The sequence below is a fragment of the Centropristis striata genome, chromosome 7 (assembly GCF_030273125.1).
Source record: "Centropristis striata isolate RG_2023a ecotype Rhode Island chromosome 7, C.striata_1.0, whole genome shotgun sequence".
Taxonomy (NCBI): domain Eukaryota; kingdom Metazoa; phylum Chordata; class Actinopteri; order Perciformes; family Serranidae; genus Centropristis; species Centropristis striata.
In genome coordinates this window covers 4609191-4624407 of record NC_081523.1, presented here as the reverse complement: position 1 = coordinate 4624407, position 15217 = coordinate 4609191, and the positions used below count along the sequence as shown (strand labels likewise).

At 35.0% G+C, this 15217-nt stretch overlaps 1 protein-coding gene across 3 annotated transcripts in view; it reads left to right on the top strand.

The window, feature by feature from the left end:
- slc4a4a (solute carrier family 4 member 4a) overlaps positions 1-15217 on the top strand; it is a 99805-nt gene that overhangs the window by 41905 nt on the left and 42683 nt on the right. Inside the window, exons 5-7 of one of the 3 annotated variants that reach the window (XM_059338150.1) lie at positions 49-228; positions 3363-3458; positions 6617-6693. In XM_059338150.1, coding sequence (XP_059194133.1) covers positions 49-228; positions 3363-3458; positions 6617-6693 — 353 coding nt within the window. The remainder of the gene's footprint in view (positions 1-48; positions 229-3362; positions 3459-6616; positions 6694-15217) is intronic. The other 2 variants (XM_059338152.1, XM_059338151.1) reach the window with 2 other exon arrangements.

Sequence of the window (15217 nt, the reverse complement as noted above, 5' to 3'; positions counted from 1 at the left end):
AAACTCTCTTCCTCCCCTTCTCCCCCTTCTCACCCTCTGCACCTCCAGAGATGATCACTGACAACCAGATAGAGATCGGCCAGCTGAAACCGGAGCTGAAGGACAAAGTGATGTACACGTTGCTACGGAAACATCGTCACCAGACCAAGAAGTCCAACCTGCGCTCTCTGGCTGACATCGGCAAGACGGTGTCCAGTGCAAGTAGGCTGTTTTCCAACCAGGAGAACGGTAATACTGATGCCAGTTTGGTGCAGTCTTCTAAAACTATTTTGTTTATTTATAAGTTAAGCTGTACATACACAAATGACTAGGCTTCATTTAGATCTTTTTGACCTCAAGTTGGGATCTGAGGTGTGTAGTTAGTTGTGAGTGCAGTGAGGAACGCCACAGTGCCTGATAAAGGACACTGCTGCCCTCCTCTGCATGAACCCACCAATGTGGCACTTAGTAATCCTAAATAAGTGCCATCGTCTCCTTAATAGATGCTGAGGAACATTTTTGATCAGAAGTTTTGGCCCTTATATTACATTTTGAAGGAACCCTTTGTGATAGTGATGCTATAGTACTACTGCTCTCTCACTAAACAGTGTTTAACCCTTTGATGCACAACATATTGACCCCCTTCTAATGCACAACATGGGTCAAAAAAGACCCTCATTCATTCCCCATGTTATTTAATGCTGCTGTGTGTTTCTGTGCTCTATCTTTTGATATTAAATATCTTGTTTTTGATAACAACAGATCATTATTTCCATTTTGCTTCTCATACTTTATGAAAAAAAGTTTTTGTATTATTACATTGCTATTTATTTAACTAAATAGCTAGAAGTAGTTAGCTAAGTATTTAGCTTAGCAAGCTACTTAGCTAAATACTTAGCTAAGAAGTTAGCTAGGTAGTTAGCTTAGCAAGCTACTTAGCTAAATACTTAGCCAAGAAGTTAGCTAGGTAGTTAGCTTAGCAAGCTACTTAGCTAAAAAATGGATATGGGTAATTTTTGACCCATGTTGTGCATTAGAGTAGTGACACAAAAAGGAATATTATTAAAAAATGAATAAAGGAAAACATGAAAATTAGGATGTATGATGATCATAACAAACTAATTCAGGAAAACCTGGAATTCTGAATGATGAAAATAATTTATTGCAAAGATATAGAACATAAAAACTCTGTCGGGTCACTTTAGACCCATGTTGTGCATCAAAGGGTTAACTCAACTAGTGAAACAAAAGTTTGTAGATGTCTTTCTCTAATTCATCTCAAACATTAAGTGTTATCACTCTAACAACACGTTTAATACACTCACTGGATACTTTACTAACTGCATTCACAGATGCATAATTGATCAGCACATATATGAGGAGGTTGAGCTATTTTCAAATCGATATCAGTTGTAAATTTCGACACTGTAGAATTGATTTCGGTGTATGAATTTATGACACTGGGTGAGAAAGTCCAAGGCTGTGAGAGATCATAAATCTGACCCAGTACTTTGATGGGATATGATTAACTTGATTATAAGTTACAGCAATCAGAATCTCTGAAGTTGATGATAAATGCAAAATGATTTTCACTTCATTACTTTGAAATTTCGAAAAAAAGATAATAATCCAAGTTTTATTTACAGCTGAATGAAACACCTCTCTTCATCACACACTGTAAAGCTGAATGCGAGCTGTCACTTTGCTTCACCGAAAGCTTTCCCAGACAGATTATTACAAGGAGAACTGGATTCAAATCCAAACAAAAACTGGACAGAATAAGTTAAAGTAATAAAACAATAAAACTTAAACTTAATAAGCCCTTTTAATAGGCTTGTAGCTGCTGTATGAAATGGATTTAACATAAATCTGCTGCACAAAAGGCCCATTGAAATTCACTCTGTGACGAAATCCTTTTGGGTGATTCTCATGAAGCCAGTCTAAGTTCTGTCTGTGAAGATTATAAGGACATACTTTATTAAACTAAATATATTTCACTTTTATATGAATGAACAATATAGCCATAATGGGCACAATTCATTGTTTTGCGTTAAATTTTTTGTGTTAAACATATTTTTGATCCACAAATTAATTACTGTAATGCGTCCAGATAAAAAAATGTCATGGTTTCCCCACACTTATATACAATAAATATTTAATAAACTTTATAAAATAAAATATACATTTGTTTAAAAATCTATAATTTAACAGAATACTATCAAATATAATGGTTTTTAACAATGTATAAAAAACAAAATCTGAATGAAAACTGATGAGAAAAAATGGTTAGATGTTACGGTAATGATAGAATTGTTTGCATTAAAATGTGTATATTTTAATAAAATACATGTTGGTGATACCAGCTACCCTTGAGCATATTTAGATGCTTGCCAAAGAAAAAAACAACCACTTTTGTTGTTTTTTATTTCTATTTAAAAATGTGGTACGGTAATGAATTTAGCTTACAGTGTCTCTAAAAATGTCAGAAAATACCTTAATTTAAATAAAAATAGATTATAAATTCATATTAAGCAGTGACTTTTAGATTATACATGTTAGAAAAGGGTCAAAGAAAATATGTATTCAATGCTCTTGGATTTTTGCTATGAGCTGCACCATGTTCATGAGAATCACCCTTTTGTCAATGGATATTTTCTCAAGACAGAAGCACAGAGCTGCTAGTAAAAACCGTATTAATCAGCAGCAGAGAGAATATCCAGTCAGTCTCTGCAGCAGTGAGAATCAAAGTGACAGCCTCGACACACACTGATGTCTAACTGACGTTAATAATAATACGTGTAATATGTGTCAACGCTGATTGTAGCACATCGAGTAACTAGATGTTTCTCTGTGTTGACAATGTAATAATTAATCTGTTACCAGCCATGGGTCTTTGGAAAGTGAAGTTATTTATGACCTGCCATCAGACTTATGAAACCGCTTTATGACTATCAAAATAAAAGCTCCCTCTGTTCCTGATCTGCTTTGTGTTCAAATGGAAACACATCATATAAAAAGCCAGCGGCTCTTATCAACATCACAGTTCTGAGATAGCCAGCTTCACTGGTAGTCATTAATTGATAACAGCTTTATGAGGATAAAGTACATCCTCCTTTTTATTAAAATACAATTTGACTCCTGTCAAAGTCTTCCTCTCCAGTGACCCACGGTCTCCTGATTTAATGATGCCACTCCTCTTATCTTACTTCTCTGCACAGCTTGTAAAACAAACACTTCTAAATCCTGTTTTCTTTAACCACTTGAATTATTCTCCTAACAAATCTTGCTTTGGCTCTGTGGGCTTTTTCTATCATCTCTCCCTTCCACCTGTTTTTCCTCCTTCCCTGCTTCTCTGGATCTGGATTTGCTGCTCCTACTAAAAGCTCGTAGTCCTCTTGAGAACTCTGTGACTTGCCTGTCGGGTCGCATGTCAATGGAGGACTTGCAGACCCAAAGGAGTACCAGCATGGACTGGCTTAGTAAGTTCACTGGACCCAGTCTGTGTTCACACTGCAGACCAATCAGTTCTGAATCACCGCTCTTATTTTGAAACAAAGAAACAATCACCAAAGAGTTTTATGGAAGTAAATCTGTGTCATCAGAGTTTGAGATAAAAAAGACGCTGAATTTCTAGCACTGAATATTTATGCATTGAAATTATGTATCTGAATGTTGAATTTTTTTAGGTTGAATTTTTTGTGGTTGAATTTTTTGAGGTTGAATTTTTTTAGGTTGAATTTTTTGCGGTTTAAATTTTTTAGGTTGAATTTTCAACATTGAAAAACATTCAGATACATAATTTCAATGCATAAATATTCTGTGGTAGAAATTCAACGTCTTTTTTATTTCAAACTCCGATGACACAGATTTACTTCCATAGAGTTTATATTTGTTCCAGTGAGTTTTCTCTGAGGCATCTTTTAAAAATACCTCGTGTATTTGGCTTTTTTTTGGTTTCAATTATCACTGTCTTCCATACAAATAACACTCGCTCAGCCAATCTGCCATGAAACCAAAATTAAACTTCTCCCTCAGATGCCTCATTATCTCTCTTTGTAGCACATATCCAAATTATGCTTCTTTTTTTATTTGAAAACATCAGATTTGTTAAAAGAATAATAATAATAATAATAATAATAATAATAATAATTTCCAAGAATAATTACTTAATACCTCAAAATAATGAAAAACTTTCTTCAAATAATGAGTTACTAATAATAAAGTATCTTTTGAGAAAGCTCATTATTTTGAGATAATATGTCATTAATTTGAAATACTAAGTCACTATTTCAAGAAAGTCTCTCATTATAATGACTTACAGATATGTGTCAAAAAATTTGAATATGGTGAAAAAGTTCAATATTTTTTGTCAATTATTTCAGAAAGTGAAACTCACATATTATAAAGATTCATTACACATAGAGTGAAATATTTCAAGCCTGTATTTTCTAGTTTTGATGATTCTGGTTTAGAGATAATGAAAACACAAAACTCAGTGTCTCAGAAAATTAGAATATTACTTAAGATCAATTAATAAAAAAAGGATATTTTTAAAACAAATGTCAGGCTTCTGAAAAGTATCTTCATTTCTGTACATCAATACTTGGTTGGGCTCCTTTTGCATGAATTACTGCATTAATACATAAAGAAAAACAGGCTTGAAATATTTTCCTTTTCATGATATTCTAATTTTTTGAGATGTACCTGTACAGGATCTTTGGAAAATGGGTTTCTATAGATTTGTGTCACATGTGAGTGAAAAAATTCAGACCTGGAAAACTTTTAGCTGCAGTTTGAATGAAGTCATGGCCAAATTAGTGTAAAATATCACCTGTCCCATTGTGTAAAGTAGAATAGTACTCATCTGTTTGTGCTTTATGTAGTAGTGGCATTAACTAGTTTTTCCTCCCAAATTTTAGAGCTATATTTAGCTAATATTTTATATTTGATCCCTTATTTATTCCCCTTAAATTTAGTTGTTTTTCCCCTCTTTATTACTGTATCTAAGCAATATAAGTACTTCAATTCCATCCCTTATACTGGCTGCATCATACTGACAAGCATGTTATTACCCACAATCCTCAGGGGGCAGATGTGTGAAAAGACTACAGTGACATCAGAATTTGCTCTCGTTGAGGTTTTCCGCCGCGGTGGAAAGCGTCTGTTATCGCTGACAGCTCCACGACTGAAGTGAGGTCACGTTCTGCTGTCAGAGGTCTGACGCTGGAGTTGACGAGCTGAAACCAAAAAGTCAGCAGAGCATCAATCAGTCCGCTGTAGAGGGAAGCACTTAGACTCTGATGTTTGAAAGATTGACACTAAAATGATCAGAGATTCTCAGCGGTGAAGCTCTTGATTGTTTTTGCATGGATGCATAAAAAGTAAATCGTTTTTTCTGAAAAGTAAGCGCTGCGTTTGTCATTCGAGTTAATCCCAAACGGCTTGGGATAAATAAAGTATATCTATCTATCTATCTATCTATCTATCTATCTATCTATCTATCTATCTATCCATCTATCCATCTATCCATCTATCCATCTATCCATCCATCCATCCATCCATCCATCCATCCATCCATCCATCCATCCATCTATCTATCTATCTATCTATCTAATCCCAAACAAGACGAAGAAGCTCAAGGAAAGATGTTTGTTTAGGGATCATTTCATTGTTGTTGTAGAATAAAGTAGAAGAATCAAAAACTGATTGAAATTTGAAATTTGGAGTTGAAAAGTCAAGATCATGTTACAGAGTTTTGGTGCTATAGGGCATTAAATACTAGGGTTGTCACCATACTAAAATGTTCAACTCGATACCGATACTCAGGAAAATATTCGATACTCAACACCATTTTCCATACTACAAGGATAAAACAAAGACCCCAAAATTTAGCAGAAATATTTTTATTAAGAAGAAAAATGCAACATGTAAAAATGAACAGAACCACAGGTTAAATATTTATAACAAAAAAACAGTTGTGCAAAAAGAAACTGCAACTATGATAACAAGCTTCAGATACTCGATACTTTTTAGTATCGATACTTTTTTGAGTATTGATACTTTTGACAACCCTATTAAATACTGTATCACAAAACATTAGAGGTAAATAGTTGTTGTACTAAGAGTTTGTAGGGTTCTGTACCAGCAAATATGTTCCAGATGTTAAGAGAAGGCTGCAAAATATGTTGGGTTGACCTTAGAATGTAAAAACAAAAAAACGAAGAAAGTTTCAAGTCTGTAATTTGGAGTGAAGTCGACAGCAGCGCTCCACGTGACCTTGTTTTTTATTACGCCGCTTTGAAAAAAGCCACGTTATCATAGACCCCAGAGGATTAATGTTCCTTCCATTGAATGAATGTTCTCAGTTCGGCCTGGTCAGTGATTGCAAAGTAGTTGAGGATGTATCCTCTGCGTCGCTCCAGCTGCTATTAAGCAGATAAAAGTTAATGGAGGCTGAAATCTCTTGATGCTTCCGTTGCTGTTGTCTTGTTATTCTTTTCGGTGCTGCATGGGGAGCAAACTAACTGGTCCACTGTCTTTTCTTGGGCCTCTGCCATCCTTTTTCCTCCCCAATTCATTTGTTAGATGGTGAAGGTGAAGCTGCTCTAACCAAACAGAGTTGATGTGTTTTTAACAGACAGTCCCACCACGACTCACCGGAACCTGACGTCCAGCAGCCTCAACGACATTTCTGACAAACCGGAAAAAGACCAGGTGAGTCAACCTGATGACGAGTTTATATATAAAAAAATGATTATCTTGATTGACACTACAAGTCTTTTGCTGTAGTGTTTCTGCAGTGACCAGAGATTAATCAATCAAACTCTGTGGGCGGGGCCAGAGCATCTTTATTATTGATGTTGATGAAATCTATGCGATTCTGGTTTCTTTGTCGTTCTACTAGAAAATGTAAAATGGCCCACACAACAGAAAGCAAATCTTTTTTTTTCCTTTTCTGTTTTCTCTCTAAGACCAAAATCTGAAAAATCAAAGCCAGAATAATTTTTACAGTCAGACATATAATTTATAATCACAGAATTAACAAGATTATGACAGAAAATCTTCCTTGGCAACTGAACTTATTTAAAGTTAGAATAGAAGAGAATATTTTGTGTGAAAGTACAATACTCAGTGCAGGAGTATACAACACATAGTATAAAACATAATAAAAAAGATAAAAAGAAAACATGGAGAATTATGTATATGTATTATATGTATTATAATTATTATATATCCACGTCCACATACATACACCATTCCATGAATTATTTCATGTGATCAATTAAAGCTGTAATGGCCTTTGCATAAAAGCAGTTTTTTAGTCTGTTTGTATGTGCTTTCATTGTCCTGTACCACCTGCATGAGGGTAACAGTTTGAAAAAGGTGTCGCCAGGCTGGGATGAGTCATTGATATTTCAATTAAAGTTGTTTTTTGACGTATTATTTGTTTTATGTATTTAGGGGAAAAAATCTCTGCACACCTCAATATTTGAAAGGTGTGTAGGAGGAAGGTGCAGGCCTGAAAACCATGAGAAGAAGTCCTGCAAACTGTCTCACTTACTGCCAAATATTTATTTAATCACAATGTTCAGACAGACCAAAACATTGTGATTAAATAAGTATTTAAGCGGGACAGTGTGCAGCAGTTCATTATTTAGGAGAAATATATATTTCAGGCCTATCTGGAAAATGGTGCATTGGTTCAGTCACGTGCAGAAAAAGGTGTAGAATTGAAGAATTGTTAATCATTTATGTAATAGCCAACTTGAAATGGTGTTTGACCCAAGCAATGCCTTTCAAGTACGGCTCGACCACAGACTAAGCTAACGTGTTAGCCTAATGTAGCTTCATCCACTGCAGGTTTAGAGAAGAGATAATACTGTTTATAGTGTATTGTTCCAACCATGTCATCATCACTGAGCCGGCTGCAGCCAAGTCTGTAACAAAATACTCAAGTTTCTTGTGTAATATCTCCACTCAGCTGAGGAGTTTATAGAAAACCTGACTAAACTTTTCCTTTAATGGGCAGTGAGGAGGAAGCTAAGACCAAGAATCTTTGGTAAAATGAATAACACATCGATAATCAATCAGTGATTGTTTTACAGTGGAAAGTGCACACCCAAACATACATTTTTACTCTTCCAGTCCACTTCCACTACAACTTTACAATAGACTGTGTGGTAGATTATCTGTCACACCCAGAGGAGATATCTGAGACACTCTACACTGTGTTTATCAGAGAACTTCTGTCATTTGTGTAGCAAATGAAATACTGTAGCTCCTGTTATATTTTTGCGTTCTCGTCTATCTGAAAGAAAATGTAAACTGGATGAATCTATTATTATTATTATTATTATTTAAGTTCCCTCACTGCTGTTTCGATAAGCATTAATTGTATTTAACCAAACTAGTGCAGTGCCTGTAGGAAGTATGTATTCGTCTGCAACTCCATAAAACACTTACTTTTCATAAGGTACCACACCATCCAGCACATACACATTGAACATTGATATTCGCTGGAAACTATTTGAATATTATTGGAAAATTGAACCTTGTAGCCACTTTAAAACTCCTAAAGATAGGTAGGCTAAATAGACTGACAGATGAGATGAGTCAGGGTGGAAATCCAGAGTGAATTGTGTTACTGACCAGGTGTAGGCCTATCACACAATGGGGCGGAGCTCCCCTAAAAGGCGTCCGATCAGAAACAGTGCAATGCCACAACATGTCCTACGTAAATAATGATATTTTGAAAAATGAATTCAAAAATCTTCAAAATCGAGGATGCACACCTTCGTGCCATGCGCAAGACACATACGAGATCTGAGGTCAGTCTGACTAACGGACAGAGAGATATGAACTAGACACACACACACACACACACACACACACACACACACACACACACACACTCTTGTACTTCTATCTTTGTGAGGGCCCTCATTGGAACAGTGAATTCCCTTGCAAGGTTAAAATAGTTTTGTATTTTTCATTAGTTTTAGTTTTAATTTTGTTGTGAATTTTTGTTTTCAAATTCAGTTAGTTTTTATTGGTTTTTAGAGTGAGTTTGCTAGTTTTAGTTTAGTATTTATTTTTTGAAATGCTTAAGTTTTAGTTTTTATTAGTTTTAGTTTTTTATAATGGGGTATTTGTTGGGTGGGAGATTAAAAGAGGTCACAGTAAATTTTGCCTTTATTTCCTTTGTCTGATCCATCTTCATTATGTATGAAAAAAGTTGACAAAGACGAAAACGAAGGACATTTTCACTATAATTTTAGTTAGTTTTGTAACCACACAATACAGTTTCAGTTAATTATCATTATCATGTAACCTTTAACCCTTAAATCAAAGTCTGAAATCCAAAAAAAGCCTTTAATGAAGTGAGGACCGGCCGAAATGTCCTCACTCTGTTGGTTAAAAACGTGTTCCAGTCCTCATTATGTAGGAAGTACACACACACACACACACACACACACACACACACACTCTTGCTGTTACAGATAGATCATGTACTCCGTAGTGTTTCAGTTTGTGATGTTAAAGCAGACTGTAACTGGGTTAAATGCACACATTTGTAGCAGTGCTTGTGATTGGACCAACTCACCATTAAATTCCTTAATTCCCATTTCATCTACTGGTCTGAGTGGATTTATGTCTTTTTAAAATTGGATTAGCTGCAAAACAAATTAGTTTATAGCTCACGTTCTTTTACAGCAAGCTGCTGTGGTAGCGAGCCGTTTGTCACGGCGTCTTTCTGAATGATTACATCATAGTGATCAGCACAGATCACAGCAGCCATTTGTTAATATGGTCTCATCCCAGACCAGACCTCTGGGAGAAGAGAATTAGGTCAGACCGACCCGCTAAGTCTTCCTGTGGGACAGATAGAGGGGGAAAGAGACAACTGGACAGGATGCACATCTCCTAAACTCAAGCTCTTCCACACCCACTCCGTCTATAAATACCATTCAGACGTGATCATTATCACACTCGCCACTTAGGAGAGACGGATGGAAATCGAAACAAGTGGCAGATTCACATCCAGGAGTAGGATGAGGTGCTTAGCTGGATTATAAACACTGTAAAAGTTACAGAAGGCCAGCATTATGTTTCCTAGTTACAAAACGTCTGGATTTAATCGTTCCACGAAGTCTGTTCACCAAATAAGCCAGGCTAATTTTGGTTAGTCTGTCTCATTTTCAGTTTCATGAAGCAAATTTGACCTAATTTAGGCTCAGTTACTATTGCTGCTTACACTGGAAAACTAGTTGAGTTTGCTTTATGGAACTAAATCAACAGTAGATTAGTGGTCGACCGATACGGGTTTTTTAAGGCCGATGCTGATTATTTTGACATCAGTCTTAACCGATCTCCGATATGGGTGATTCTCATGAACATAGCAACAATCCAAGAGCATTGAATACATATTTTCTTTGACCCTTTATAACAAATACAATCTAAAGTCACTGTTTAATATGAATTTATAATCTATTTAAAACATTTTAAGGTCTTTTCTGACATTTTTAGAGACACTGTGAGCAAAATTCATTACCGTAACACATTTTTAAATAAAAACAAACAAACAAACAAACAAACAAAAAAAAACAAACAACGAAATGTTTTTTTTTTCTTTGGCAAGCACTTAAATATGCTCAAGGGTAGCTGGTATCACCAAAATGTATTTTATTAAAATATACACATATTTTAATGCAAACAATTCTATCATTACCGTAACATTTAACCACTTTTTCTCATCAATTTTCATTCAGATTTTGTTCTTTATACATTGTTAAAAACCATTATATTTGATTATTATTATTATTCTTGATAATGATTTTGGTTATTATCAAGACAACCATGGAAAATGTCTAGATATCAGCTCTTAAATTAAACTCTTATCAGCTATTTTTGTTGTTATCATTATATTTGTCCAAACAAATGTACCTTTAGTTGTACCAGGCATTAAAATTAACAAGAAATTGAAGAAAACAAGGTGGTCTAATATTTTTTATTTGTACTTTCCAAGTTGTTATTCCGTCTTTAGGAGGCGTTCATTTGAATTTTTCCTATTCGGGAACTATTTTATTTGAACAATTATTAAGACACCACATGAATGCAGCAGATATTTCTTGCAATATTAATAAAAGTGAAACATAATTAGTGATTCTGCTCCATTTTTCTGATCAGCTTGAAACTTTAACATGTTAATTTTTGGCCTTTGCTTCACCGTTCCACGAAATTTCTTTTTTTAATTTAAATTTTTTACATTTTGTCTTTATTTAGAATCACATTTCAATATCACATTGCAACAGTCATATCCATTTTGATAATTGACACTGTGATCCATATTTTCTGATTTTTATCTAGTTATAAACAAACAGAACTTGGGGGTGTTTCCATCTACAGCAAGTAGTAAAAACAGATTAAAAAAAGAAAGTTACACAATATTGAACAAAAAAAGGGCGTTTCGGGGAGATGTACAATCTCCACTTCTCCCCGATTTCCTCAAATTTGTCTTTCTGAATCCTCACAGAAAAAGTGATCCTTTCTTTACAAAAATGTCATAGATGATGTCATACCACTCGTCCATAGATGGGATGTCTGGCTTAGGCCATTTCCTTGTTATAGCTTTTTAAGCAGCTAAACTCAGTCTGCCAAAAAGGTATTTTGTGTTTTTATTTCGTTCCACAAAATTTCATGAAAATGAGGCCAGTAGTTTTCCTGTAATTGTGCAGACAAACAAACAGACAAACGGAACTAAAAACATGACCTCCTTGGCAGAAGAAATACTGTCCAATAATCCGAAGAAAAAACTACAACCGGTTTTCAATGGAAGTACTATTACCAAAGAAAAAGACCCTATAAAATATAAAAACTCTCGGCTTTGATGGAGGCAAAAATGGCAGATGTGTGCTCAAACTTTGTTTAACCCTTTATCAGGCGAAGAACCGTATTTTGTAACTTCAGCAGATATATATATACAGTATGATAATAATATAATAATGATAATAATATAATAATAATAACTTTATTGACCTCCAATGTAAAAATGAAAAAATTAGGAAAAAGATCTGCAAGAAACAGTCGTACAAACAGTTATTCTTCAGTGACTTGTACGAGGAGAACTTGACTATGACGGTGTATTAGGTTATATTAAGTGTGAATAAAAAGAAAAATACAAACCTGGGGGAAGGAGGGTAATATATATCGAGAAAAAAGCTACGAATTTACTAGATTAAAGTGGCAAACCTACAAGAAAAAAAATCGCAGATTTAAGAGATTTAAAGTGGCAAATCTGCGTGAAAAAAGTCACAGATTTACGAGAAAAAAGTGGGAAAAAAAGCTACTTTTTTCTCACAGATTCACCACTTTATATCTCATAAATCACATTCTGGCTGTATGTAATATCCTCCAATATTCTCTAAGGTTGAAATTAGGAATTTGCAAGTATTTCAATGAGTGCCCTATTTAGGGTTTTAAAAAAAAGAGGAAAGGTAATCAAAAAAGTTTTACAAGCAGATTTCATGTCTGACATAAGTGAATTTGTGCTCCATGCCAGTTGAAGTGTGACGGGAGCAGATGGGAGTGTGCGTAGTTTCTCTGGCTCTGCGCTGTGGATTAGCAGCGCTGGGCCTCGGGTCAGAGTGCAGCTACACGGGGTTAACCTCTCCACTCAATCATTTACAGACACAACTCCTGCCAACGCGGCTCAACAGCCTCTGTTTGGATCTCGCCATTGGAAGGTCACAAGTTTATGGGATTTCAGCCGTCAGAGGTTGATGGCAGCGGTCCTGCCAGAGCATGATCCGGGTTTAACGGGCACCATGACAAACGATAGACTGGCAGACTTTTTGTTCTTTTTGCCTCGAGTACACTGTCAATTCTTACTTTATGGGCTGAAATATGTGCCACCAGAAACGGAATTTTAATTATTTATATTTGAATTGCTTAAGTTGAATAATTGCATTGAAAAACAGAATTTGAATAACATAATTTTTTTTGTATTGTATTTGTATTGTTCTATTTGAATCATTGCATTTAAAAACTGAATCTGAATTGTAATTTGAAATTATTAGTTTGGAACTGAACATTCAGTTCTCACAATTCAAATTCAATTTTCTGCAACGAACATCCGGGTAGCTAGGGCAAAGTACAGAAAACGGAGGTGCTGATTGGCTGAAGAGGTGCTATGGTAACCGGGTGGCAACAAATGTTACAAAAAACAACAACGGCGGTGCTGATTGGCCGAAGAGGTGCTATGGTAACCGGATGGCAACAAATGTTACAAAAAAACCCCGGAGGTGCTGATTGGCCGAAGAGGTGCTATGGTAACCGGATGGCAACAAATATTACAAAAAACAACAACGGCGGTGCTGATTGGCCGAAGAGGTGCTATGGTAACCGGATGGCAACAAATATTATTTTTAAAAAAACAACAACGGCGGTGCTGATTGGCCGAAGAGGTGCTATGGTAACCGGATGGCAACAAATATTATTTTTTTAAAAATAACAACGGAGGTGCTGATTGGCTGAAGAGGTGCTATGGTAACTGGATGGCAACAAATGTTACAAAAAAACCCCGGAGGTGCTGATTGGCCGAAGAGGCGCTCTGTGTATCTGCGCTTGAATGCTCTGTCTCAACTACCCAGATGTTTGCTGCAGAAAATTGAATTTGAATTGTGAGAACTGAATGTTCAGTTCCAAACTAATAAATTAAATTTCAAATTACAATTCAGATTCAGTTTTTCAATGCAATGATACAAATTGAACAATACAAATTCAAATTGTGTGATTCAAATTCAGTTTTTTAATGCAATTATTCAAGTTAAGCAATTCAAATTCAAATATAAATAACTCAAATTCTGTTTCTGGTGGCACATATTTCAGCCCATACTACTTTATCTTATTTTATTCCCTGCATTTGTTTCAGACTGATGAAACTGCTCAGACTCAAATTTTTTAATCTATTAGTACGATTTGTCAGTTTTACTAGCAGCCTCACTGTGATTGGAGGAAACGTAAGCGTAGTTTGTGATTTAATCCGATTTAAAGCTTGGCACAGCTGATTTTCAGCCAAATTCAACAGCATCTGATACTCTGACTCACTTTGATATCTTGTTACCTTGTTGATACCATACCTGTTTTATGACCACAGAATAAAAGTACTAATAATATTTTCCTGAATGTGCCAGTGGAGCCTGTCAGGGTAGACAGTTAACTTTTTCAGATAGCTTTTTTCATTTGGATGACAACACGTTTATTACATTATCTGAGGGATTTCCCAATAGGTTGATTTAAACCATAAAGGTACATCTAATCCCTCCATAAAGTAGAAATGATACTTCAGCTGTTATTCTTATCAGGTCCTGGTGAGTTTGGTGAAAATCAGTTTAATTTAGCGAACAATAAGACTTTTTATTAACTTGTAGATGGTTGTTGATTCTTTTTTTGCTGTAGTTGTAGTTGGATGTACAGTACAGGCCAAAAGTTTGGACACACCTTCTCATTCAATGTTTTTCCTTTATTTTCATGACTATTGACATTGTAAATTCATCAAAACTATTAATGAACACATGTGGAATTATGTACTTAACAAAAAAGTGTGAAATAACTGAAAACATGTCTTATATTCTAGTAAGCAAAGGGTGGTTACTTTGAGGAATCTAAAATACAAGACATGTTTTCAGTTATTTCACACTTTTTTGTTAAGTACATAATTCCATATGTGTTCATTCATAGTTTTGATGCCTTCAGTGAGAATCTACAATGTAAATAGTCATGAAAATAAAGAAAAACACATTGAATGAGAAGGTGTGTCCAAACTTTTGGCCTGTACGGTATATTGAGGGGATAAATGGGTGAAAAACCTTTTCTAGTTTGGGATTAATTAATCAATTAATTAAAAAAACGTCAACTTAAAATGCTGAAGAATATGACGTATTCAGGATGACTCTAGTGTAAAACATAACTTAACTTGAGCATCCAGGCCACAGAGTTTCTCTGCGTCTTTAGTAAATGTTTCCTGTCGGCTTTCTGCTGTTTTAAGTTAATATATAACACAGAAGTTTTCCATGACAATCTTATCTAAATGTTTATGGTCTGTTGTCTTTGAAGTTTTATTTATTAATGATCTCAATCAGCTCATAAACAGTTTGTTTTATCATATGGAACATCTTATAATATATGATATATAATATAATAACAGCTCCTGTATTTAACAAAAGAGCCCGACAGATAT